General features: G+C 38.6%; 1 protein-coding gene across 1 annotated transcript in view; it reads left to right on the top strand.

Moving 5' to 3' along the window:
• Positions 1–12,304, top strand: part of LOC100748419 (doublesex- and mab-3-related transcription factor A2) — a 33,203-nt gene that overhangs the window by 3,886 nt on the left and 17,013 nt on the right. Inside the window, exon 3 of the mRNA XM_012389000.3 lies at positions 1–140. This exon is cut by the window's left edge and continues 9 nt beyond it. Within this exon, the coding sequence (XP_012244423.1) occupies positions 1–140 (140 nt within the window). The remainder of the gene's footprint in view (positions 141–12,304) is intronic.

Here is a 12,304-nt window from a genome sequence, read left to right as displayed (position 1 = left end):
GGCCGCCGCTGCGCATATCCAAACGCAACTCCAACACCAACAGCCTGATTGCGGTCTCCTACAGCGGAAAAGACTCCCCCAAGACGAGTATCGGCAGCCCAAGGTCGAGAAACAGGAGTCGATCGCCGGTGGAATTGGCGGTGAGTGAAATTTTAGTTTGCAATTGCAATTACCGATATTGTGCTCGAAATATGCAACGTTTCCTGTTATACATATGCATATGTATAACATACCTTGATAGAAAATGGCGACATTAAGGAATGAATTTAGCGAGTCAGCTTGCGAGCGAGTTCAATTTTACTTGGAATTGCGGAATGTCGTGAATGGAGGATGTAAGGTTTCTCATGACGCACAATTTAATATTGGCGATATTTAGGAATCAATTGCTAATAATATTATAAACGAGTGGAATTTTACCTTGGGATTATTGTAATTGGAAAGATATGTTAATTACGTTGAGTATGCTGAAGCTACAAACCGTGGAATTTGGCTTTGGACTTGCGGAATATTGTAATCGAAGGCTATAACATTTTTAATCACACGTAACATGATATTGGCGATAAAGATATCGATCTCTAATAAAATTTCACATTAATGTAATTTCAGAGTTATTGCAACTGGGGAATATGTATAGTATAGTATGTATTCCACGCGTTACGTATTTTAATATTAATAATAACGATATGGAGGAATCGATCATTAACGGAATTCTATGCGATATCTATACAACATTCTGCACAGTTCTATACACAATACAAGATGTGCGTGGTATATTTGTTTGGTAATACCAGCAAATATTTGCAATATTATCAGCATCTAAATACTTGACACATTCATTCGTCCTTTTCCGTGCATAATATCAGCGATCATTGAGACCAAACAGGTGGGTCATCGTCGAAATCGCGCGCGCGACGCGTTGGCCAGCCTCGCGTAAATCAAGAGTGGCACGCACTTTTCGTTCTGATGGGAAGGTGAACAGCACACGCGTATGCACTTCACGAAGGGTGAGAATGAGCCTAGCAAGGAAAGAATGAAGTCTCGAGGAAGGAGCGAAGGGTCGTGTGCGCAGAGAATTAAAAAAAGATGAGAAGAAGAGAAGGAAGGGAAAGAGAGTGGGAGAAGGAAAAGGAAGAAAAAGCCGCCACTAACGAGTATACGAGACTTTAAGCTTTGAGTGGTATAATAAGGGGCCAGGAGTTTGGCCATTATTTACTTAACATTATGGTCTCTGGCCACTTGCCCTATTTAGTCGCGTATGTTCACGCACGTTCCTAATGGGCACTCGTACGCAACTCAACTGTGCTAAACGCATGCGCTCTATCTCTTTCTCTCTCTCTCTCTCTTTCTTCCTTTCTTCCTCTTTCTCTCGTACTCTCACGCACGTTCTACTCTTGGTCGCGTGTCATATTTTTGCTGCTCTTATCGCAGTTTGCGGAATTGTCGGAATAGCCATCGGTTACAAGAGCATAAAGAGTAAGTGACGTTGGTTGTCTGAGTCTTCTGTTTTTGTAATCTAGAGTTTAGGAAATTTGAGAATCTCGCCTCTTGAGCTTCTACAGCTTTAAGAGCATTGGGATTAGTAGGAAACTTTGGACAATGGTATTATCACTAGGAATATACATCTTTTCTGATATTTTTATACTAAATATAGAATATAGTAACAACCTAATACACTAGAACTAATGGAACAGATTATAGATCTCTGCATATTTCTCTACATTCTATTCATTTTTCTATATTGAATTTCCAATAAAATCCACAAACATCCATAATCTGTTAATAACAAATATGTAAAATACAGAAAATAATTCATTCTATTCATTTTTCTATATTGAATTTCCAATAAAATCCACAAACATCCATAATCTGTTAATAACAAATACGTAAAATACAGAAAATAATATAGCTGTTTTCTAGAATATTTTCCAGTAGACAAGAAATCACCTTTCAATGTTTTTCACAATCGTTTTTCCTGTCTCTTTCGATTTTCGCGAGGATCTTAAAATCATGGAGATGGAAACTTCGATCTCGCTCGGTTTCAATTACACCTACGCCTCCGTCCTTAGACTTGGTCGACACACAGGAGGTCTCTCATCCCTCTGTGAAAGGTGGAGAAGGGTCGCACGAGTAATACACACAGGATATCTCCTCCTGCTTCGATCTTCGAAACAGAGTGCTTACAGTAGTGTGTACAGACGAGGCGCGTCTTCAGTCGAGAAGTTTAGCCGTAATTGAATTTCTCGGGCCAGTGCCTACCACCGCGGGGGATTCTCGACTGGTTTGTTGGTTGGTTCGATGGTCTCCTGTATTCTTGCTAGGTCGAAGATCCTGAGGTTGCCAAGAGAGGGTTCATGCACTCTCGCTCTCTTCCTAGTCGCTTTTCGAGAGGGTCTTCCACGATGATACCGTCTTGTACATCTTCTAGACGAGATTCTGACCCTGAGTTTTGAATTTGAATTATCGAAATTGGTTTTTTTTGAATTTTAATTGATATCAAATCATAAACATATAGATAAATGGATATAATACGTTCAATTTTTCTTACTTTTCTTCTAAAATATTTTACACGTTACATTTTTGTACCGGGATGACTTTGACTCTGATTGACTATAATTTCACTTTGAGACTAATTAATGTACATTTATAATAATTTATAATAACAATTAAGTTAATCGTATTGAGACTGTCGATATTACGTGCATGTATGAGAAATTAAAATATACGAAATGCATATGCAAAAGTATGTAAGATATTAAAAATATCGCATTCGTTATATGCAACATTACACTTAGTTCAAACAAAAACATCCGCAGTCTAACAATCATATTCTGCGAGCCCAGTAAGTGAATGAGCAGTAACATAAATGTTAATACATTATTTTTTGCAAGAAATACGAAAATATTGAAATAATTCCATCAATATACTATTACTTATGCTACACATACACCGTAAGTATTACACAGGATATTCTCCTTACTCTTATCGAAAAGCTTTAGCGAATTTTACTTTATTTAGCCTTTTCCATTATAAAATACCTATGATATAAATAAATTCAGAAATTTACAATAAAGTAACTAAGAGCTAAAAGCAAATGAGAAATATTTACTCCGCACTACTCAGAAAGTATCGAATTATATTCATAGCCGGCAGTGTGCGTTTTTCCAATGATATTATCAAATTTGTTCTGCACTATTCCTAACTCGATTTACATACTCGTATGTAAGTACTATATGTATATCATTAAAACGGGATAATATACTTACACGGAGAGACGATTACTCGCAAAAGGAGGATGCGATGTAGATTTGGTCTTTCCAGGGAGGACTCCTCGAATGTTAGGTAGGATACGCTTTGTACCGAGTCGTACACACGCGAAATGGAAGAACGTTCCTTTTGTGTGTACGCGCGCGGTACACCCTTTATCCCCCGAAGGATCACTTGGTCTCTCCTTCGTCTAACCCCGGGGACCATTATCCAGCCAGTTTCTCACAGTAGAAGCTTCTTCGAGTGTCCAAGAAACTTTGTGAAAGACCAGTTCGCTTCCGTTCTTCCTCTTTCGTGGCTGCGGAGGACACCAGGAAATTATTTCACTCGACCGTGCAACGTTCGCCCTCGGCACCGATCTTCTCTAACCCTCCAGTGCTTAAGCTCTGCCTCGCTTCTTCTTCCTCCGATTTCTACCGGTGCAGTACGATGATATCGCGTTCAGCAGAGTCTGTTTAAAGGGATCTTCTGTGGCGACGTCGAGGAAACTTTTTCCAGTTTTCCGTGTCATCGTTGGCTGGTCAAAGCGACGCGACGGTAGCATCTGTTGCCGAAGACAGTGTTTGAGATTGCGGTGTGCAGGGATGGCAGAGTGAACGATGGTTGTGTCGCTGGTGGTTGATAACGTCAGTTGAGAAATATCTCTTATTACAGATGGCAGATAGATCTATGGGGAAAATATATCTATTAGGGGAAGATCACGAACCATTCATTTCACTAATAACACGATTAATAACATTAATATTGTTAAAATAATATGAATGTGAAATTGTACAAGTTACAAATTTTGCAAATTACATTGATAGGATTAGATAACAGGAAGTATCTAATACGACGAATAATTTTGTTGCTAGACAAAGTTGAAATATATTAATCGTAAATTAATAAATTAGAAATCCTACTTAAAGTTTTGTTTGATGACTTGGCTGCATCATTTCCGCCTACAATAACCTCTATGCAGTCCGTTATTTCTAACAACATGAGGTCTCTTAAGGGTCATAGTATACCACAAGTCTCAGGTATTTGCAATTTGTACGGAGCCCTAGCAACGAGTTTGTCCACTCGTAGAAAGAATGGCGAACGTGGCACGAATAATTACGAAGGCTTATCGCCGATAGAACGAAGGAGATGAAATCCACGATGGGGGCCGGCTACTTACGTCCCGGCGACGTGCCTGGTAACATTGTTTGCAAAGAGTCAGCACGGCTTCGCGGAACAGAAGAGCCCGGTCACGGACTATTCCTACCTATTTGCATAGGTGTAGCCGGTCCTACGAATGCACGTACACGTGCAACGCCGCCGTGGAAGCACGTTTCCCCGAGTGTGTTTGAACAAAACTCCTGCCAGTCGTCCCTCTTTTTATCAGACGTATACCAATGTTAGACAGTGATCCACGAATCCATGCTCTCGATCATGAACTTTCCTGGAAATCCTCGTTTCTGTACATGATTCTTCACGCTATATGACTCGTTATAACCTTTGTATGTTATAGCATATTATAGTGTAGTGGTTTGTTAATCCATTAAGGACTAGCAGCTGTGTTAAAGTTGTATTAATGTAACGTTATTAAGAACACGTATATATGGTATATATGATATAAGTTGTAGTATTTCCAAGGTACTGAGGAGAGATGTTGCGGAAGAATTATGTATATTGCCAATGAAAAGTAACGAAGAGTAAAAGTTGAGGATAATTACTTATTTTAGAATATAAATGTTATAGCCATTAACACAACTGTAGTATCGTGGAAAGGAGGGCCTGTGGTGGCACTCGATAGTAAATACCACCACTCGACACTAACTATTGTCGGACGACGATAGCGCAGTGGTTGGCGCCTTAGGTTGCGAACGTTCGGGACCCGGGTTTCGAATCCCGGCGACCGGAGGTCCGATTTTTCTTCCACGGTACAAAAAATGAGGAAAAGAGTGGCCGGTACCCAGCAGCGACCTCTACAGCACTAAGCACAGCTCAACGATACTACACAACTATATGTTGAAAAATTACGACTGAAATATACACAAGAATATGAAGTAAAGATATATTAGGTAGATAATACAGTTTAGATATAAGGTGGATATAATAAGTTTAGATATAAGATTAAGCAGATATATAGGGTAGTCTAAACGTCAAGCAGGAATTAGACGGATATGCAATCAGCCAGCTGCAGAATAGAGATTAAAATATTAATAGTATTCATAGTATTCATAGTATTCCTTGTACATCCTATAAGAATTGTATTCTCATTAGAATGCAATGATACAAAATATCATTGTAAAGTTACTACGTCCTATGCTACGTCCTATGCTGCCAGCTAAAGTATAGCATACGAGATATACATTTAATATTTGTGTCATATATATAGATGCTTCTTACGTCGAAAGAAACGCGCATCGATAATGGCCTTGTCAGATGATCATCGTCTATAACCCACGAATCAACGTCGGATATTCGTGTTCGAGTAGCGAACCAAACGTATCACGAACTCGCCAAATCCTTGATCTTTGCATCACAGGTTCCATCTCTCCGCGAACGATTCGTCGACCAGAGGAATATTCACTGGCCGAGAGAAAAAGGTGAGAGGGTAGTAGCAAAGAAGAAGCAAGCCTGGCCATGGAAATGGAATCAAAGTGTTTTATATTCATCCTCGATGGTTTCCTCTTACTGCACCAGTCTCTCTGGATCGCTTTTCCAATTTAAAAATGTTATTCGGAAGTTTTCACCGACCACCATCCTCCTCCCGCTCTCCACTATATTTTTCTCTGTTTAACGACGAAGAAGGAAGAAAGAAAGCGGCTGTGGTTAATCAAACGTGTGCTCTATCGTCGAAAGGGCTTCTTCTTCCTTTTGTTACATCTGCACTCCCGTCGAAGAACAGTTACGCGAGCCGCGCTCTTTTTAATTACGTCCAAAGGTATCGCTTATCACGATCTTTTCATCGAATAAGGTTTTCAGAGAGAAATTGAGGTGGATCTTCGACCACGTGAAATTACAGCGCTGTGAAGGATATTATACGATGGGGACCTTCCTTGTTCAATTATTTGATATAGACAATAAGAACGATTAATAGTAGTCGCGTGAAATTAAGACGCTGTGGAAGATACTAGAGACTCGGATTGCTTCTTTTTTAGTTGCAAATCGGCTGTTTTCTTTCGTCAAACTGCGTATTTAACTGTATTAATTGGCTATGCTGAATATTATAATAATGACGATTTATAATGATTATAATATAGCGAGATTTAACTTTTAGCATTGCTTCGATGTATTTTACATACTTTGTACGGGATTTTGCATGTAATTAATCCATTCGTTGCTACTGAGATACGTATTTTTTCATTAGAGGTGCCTCACGTTGCGTTGATGGAATTATTTAAGTGACGATACTAACGCGATTGTTATGATTTTGTTTTCTGTGCGCTTTCACAAATTCATTGTACATTGGGTACATAGGAATAGCAATGGTTACTTAAAATACAGTGGTTACAAAAAGTATTTGCACGTGTCCTTACTTTCGAACGAAGCATTTTTAAGCTGCCTTTTTAGAAGTTTCCATGATACAAATTTGAAAAAATGATGAATTTCCATGATACAAAATTTTTGTAGCCATATGACACCACTGCTAAGTGATGCAAAATTGAATGTACTTGTTGCTTTATTAAGTTTCGGCTTCACAATCCGGAAATGGACTTGATTTTGCAATATTTTCTGAAACTCACATATACTTCTATCTTCTTCACAGTTGATTTCACACACATACAAGGTTCATAAAGCTAAGCGTATTATTATAGAAAAATATACAAGATCTGGCCGAATAAAATGTAATTTCTTATGGAAAGGTAGGAAAAACATGTAGAGTAATATTTTTTCATTCTCGGCCTAGGTGTCGAGAAAATCGAATTTGCAAAATATTTAAGTCGGTATTTAAAAATTGAATAAAACACAAGTATACTCGAACGTAACTAATTCTGAGCTAAATAATCGACAGGAGGTGATTTTACAGGAGGTAGAATAACATTTTCTCACAAGCCGTTTTGTTTCCAAGAAAAATAAATTGGAAAATCTATCGTATGCATGTGCCATGCCGATTCTTAATTAAACATGTTCAAACTCTATTTTCTTGAAAATGACGCATTAAACGGGCAAATTTTATCTTTCGCTCTTTACTTATTTTCGTATTTCGAATAACGTCCTATTGATTATTTAGACTGTTAACTGCGGAGGTAAAATCAAGCGATTTTAAATAAATGCTCCCATGATAGATTTCACGAAAAAAGTAATGCAAAACGAGGAAGGATTATATTTTTATTCGATAAAAAATTAACAATTCATTGTTGGGAAAGGTTATTACAAAACTTAAAAACTGCCGGAAAATAAAATTCATAAACAAGAAAAATTAAAGGGCCAAAATTGAAGAATTTCAGTTGATTTCAGTGTGGTATTTTTCAAAGCAAGATACCACAAAAAGTGGCATTTCTCGGGTCAAACGCGTGACTTCACTCAGACTCTTACGGATTCCATTTTTTTAGCAGAACTTCGCATCTTCGTGATGGATTTGCTTTTGAAATTGTAGCTGGTACGAAGTTGGGGACATATTTTCCGATGAGATGTGTAGCTTTTGCAGCTGCAGTTGGTCGACCAATATTCAAAGCTTGTGCCTGCTAAATTGCACATTCTTCGACAATTTCCTCAACACAATTCGAGCAAAGATTTTAATTTTTTTAATATAATACGTAGGAGTTCGAACATATAACGTTTATGAGGTGGAGAAATATTTTCTTATAATACCTCCTTTTTCTTGTATTTTTCTTGTAAGTGTATATGATGCAATTATTCCATCGCTTTTGTCCACGTCACCCACTTTCTCGTCGGTTTCCTCACTCTAACGCCTCGTTTCTCTATTTCCATCGTAAATTATTATAAATAATAATATTATAATTAAATCATTATAAATTTCACTAAGGAGCAGTACACATCAGTAGCATTATTTTGTTCATATATCTTGCAATATACCGACCGATACTGTTCTAGTGAAGATGTTTTTATATCTCGAGGAACATGGAGTCCCTTTTGTCGCAAAGTACCAACAATATCTGTCTTAAAGACACATAGCTTTTTCGCGAGTTCTATGCTGGTGTACCAACTATCCGCATATTAAACTAAACGCCTGGCGTAAAAAATAGATAACGGCAGAGTTCTAGAACGATGCAAATTGTGATCTTATATTTAGGATAATTTTGACTGTAATCTGTATCTGTTCCAACGTATATACAGAAGTTCCAAATGTATCCAGATTGACCTTCGCGTAATACGCGCAACTTCATTCCAGAACGACTCATTTTGGAAGGAATATACCGCTTCCAAGACTTCCCGATGGACGCAGTAACGTAGGCAAAACAATTTGGAAAATACCCGATATACGCAGTGAATAGCCGATATACACATCAATGGAAATAATCAAATAACCAAACTTTTTTGTATAAAATACTTACTGGGTACGTAAGGGAAACATACCATTAAATGTCATTTATATCACTTTCTACTAAAATTTACAGCTTTCATAGTAAATGGTAATTTTCTATTTCACACGACGAGTATACATGTCGACCGCACCGAAATAAAGTTTTGCATTGATGTGTATGCACGTCGAACGCAGTAAACTGGTTAAATCCAGTCGGTAATTAGCCAAGTTCAAGTATACTTGATAAATTTACAAACTCGATTTTTTCGTATTTTATCGAGGACCAAGCCGAGGATGAACAAATTTTATTTTATATTATTTTCTTCTTTTTCCACAAGGAATCGCGTCGTGCCCAGTTTTTACGTGTTATACGACCGGATCGTGTATATATATACAGGGTGGTTGGTGAGAACCAGTTTTATTAGCGAATCTTGAATATTTCTGCTTAATTCTCTTTAGTAGTCAATTCGATGTAACATTTGTTCGAACATTTCATTATTTAATAGAAGTTCATGACAAAGACGCTACGATGTTTTCGAACAATCCCAAATATATTTCGAAATGTAGATGAATATATTTATCTAAGTATACAGGGTGGTTGGTAACTGGCGGTACAAGCGGAAAGGGGGTGATTCTACGCGAAAAAAGAAGTCGAAAATATAGAATAAAAATTTTTCGTTCGAAGCTTTGTTTTCGAGAAAATCGACTTTGAATTTTCGCTCACCGTAGATCGTTGTCTCGATGGAAAAATTGAAAAAAAAGAATTTTTATTTTATATTTTCGACTTCTTTTTTCGCGTAGAATCGCCCCCTTTCCGCTTGCACCAATTACCAACCACCCTGTATATGTCAGAGATGAAAGGACATCGGGGCTTTTCTTTTGGAATGTTTGGGAAGATCTTTACTTGGAATACTTCAGTCCAGACTTTTATTATAACTACAATTAAATAATAAAACTGAGAAATAGTTGTAATGTTCTAACCCGAGTATGGGTGCCCGAGGTTTATGACAGTGGGCTTGGGCTCGAAGCGACATAACGGGTCACTGAACGTAGTCACGGTCACGGGAGAGACGTGTACCTAACAGAGGTATGGAATAATTACATAGCTGTCCTTAAAAACAAAGATTGACCCGAGAGGTACGGAGAGGAGTATATAAGGGCAGTTCCACTTGGACTGTAGTTCAGTTCAGTTCATTCAGATAAGTTCTACTTGTACGTTGAGTCACACCAGAATCGTGTATCACATCGCATTCGTTATTCCGTTGACCGTGGATTCGTTATCGAACGTAAATTCGTTGTCATCGACATCTCGATCATCCAACAATCGCCGTTGTTACTTGTTACATTCTGTGATAATCACATTGGTATCCGTAAATATCGTCCATGGCCAATTCACGCGAACATTCATTATACACCCCTAACTTTAACGATAACCCGACATATATACACCTATGTATAAAATTGAACGTACTTGAACCTGACTAATCGGTACCTGATTAAATGCAACAATAAGTACAATGATGCGTCGATACTTTGTGTAACCACTGTATGCATGTAAAAGCTCAGGATAAATCAGTGATTTCCACGGCGGAGGGTTTGTGGAGGGAAAGCGCGAGATGGCGGAAATCGGGTTGGAAGGGTGGAAGAAGGAGCACGAGGAGGTGAAAAAGAAGAGAATCAGAGGTGGAAGCGTGGCTTCCCCCGTGGCCCTGTTGGCGTTCAGCAACCGTTTACGAGGCATAAACGCCGAAACAAAAGGCGGCTGGGCGCGAAACAATTAAAAACGTTACGCCCGATCGCTCTCCACCGGTTCACCCTTACCACCACCCCCACCCTATTCTTTCTTTCTTCTTTTTTTGTGTCTCTCCGCCCCTCACCGCTTATATTCACGATCATTCTCTCTCATTCTATCTAGTTCTGTCTCCGTTATTTTTTCGCTTGGTGGCTTGTCGCGAGGCTCTTTAACCACCCCTATAGCCATCGAATCGAGAATGAAAAAGGGACCAGGAGGGGGTGGAACGTGTATAGGCATCCCTTTCTAACTTTGGGTGCGGAGCACCCGGTTTTTGCACCCCTTTCGCCAGCGAAACACGAAAACACACGGACGGATAAACCCCGACGCCCACACGTCCCAACGTGGAAACAAAAGGGGAATCGCGACGATTTAATGACTGATCGGGCTGTTGCTCGCTGTGTCGCTTAACTCGGCTCTCTGCCATATACCAAGATGTTATGTATCATGGCTTTCCCTTCTTTTCCTTCGTCTTATGTTATGTGGTTCTTACGTGCATCGGATGACACTAGTGTATTGTTGATTCTTCTGTTAGTTTGTCTTTCTTTCCATTTTAGCTTTTGTCTTTTACGAACGTTGTTCTTTAGCGAAGTAGTTTTTCACCGTGATTCTTCTCTCTCTGGTTTATATGCAAAAGGCTGAAATATATAAAAAGTGGTGTTACAATTAAAATACATCGAACACTAGAAAGAGATATTCAAAGACACAGTATCTGTTATTTATGTATAAATTAATATATATCAATAATTCATAAACATAATTTTCGTATCAAATCATATAGAAGAATCTAGTTTAATTTAGCTCTTTTCTCTCTCTTTTCTAACCAATTAGAATCTATTGGATTTTTTTATTTATTTATTTACTTAAATTTTACAATTTGTCCAGTAGGACATTTGGTAAAATATTATAGCTTAGTGGTATAGTAATGTAACATTTTTATTTATTTATTTATTTATTTAAATTTTACAATTTGTCCAATAGGACATTTGGCAAAATATTATAGCTTAGTGGTATAATAATATAACATGTGGGTGGCTACCCCCAGCGGGCTACCATCTTCGTGTTTGTTAGGTTATGTCCTTTGTGAAATCTATTGGATTGGCAAATAAGTTTAGGTGGTATTGACAAAATCCGCAATCGCTTAGCTGCCAACCCAATATTCCTCCAGTTCGCCTTTTCTTCATATTTTTCTTACGTCTGTGTAGTCCTTCCAAGATTCTTTTTCCAAAATTTGAAGTACTTATCAAACGCTAAGTCAAACATCATCGTAAACCGCCATCAGCATCAAACAACGCTATCACTTGAAACTATAAAAAAACATCAGCAAACCTCAAACGCTCAGTTATATGGTGCAATCACATTGCACGTAAAATCTAGTCGGGGAACGCTCATTCATGCCAAACGCGATGAAGACCAAGCATCAGAGAATCAGATCCAGCAGCAGCTGGATGTAGTAAAATACAGCTCTCGTTCCTTCTTTCCTATCGACGAATAAAAACCAGAGTAGAAAAGGGGTGGGGGCGTGTGGATGGTTAAAAAGCGGGTGAAAACATTCCTGGGCCGATCGCCGCGAGATTAATTAATCGGATGCGACGGGGAGTCGCGTTGAAAAAAAGACGTTTGGTCGGCGAGAGCTTCGTAATACATTCCAGTTACCGAGGCAGCCAGTGGATGGCGAAGTAAATCAGGTGCGGTGCAGCGTGCATCGTGCACGCGCCGGAAGAACGAGCGACGAACGTGAAAAGGACTTCTCATTATTACGTATCGATACGCCCGGAAAATAGCAGAGGCCC

Source organism: Bombus impatiens, unplaced genomic scaffold (genome assembly GCF_000188095.3).
Source record: "Bombus impatiens unplaced genomic scaffold, BIMP_2.2 scf_0582, whole genome shotgun sequence".
NCBI lineage: Eukaryota > Metazoa > Arthropoda > Insecta > Hymenoptera > Apidae > Bombus > Bombus impatiens.
This window is presented reverse-complemented; position numbering and strand designations above follow the sequence as displayed.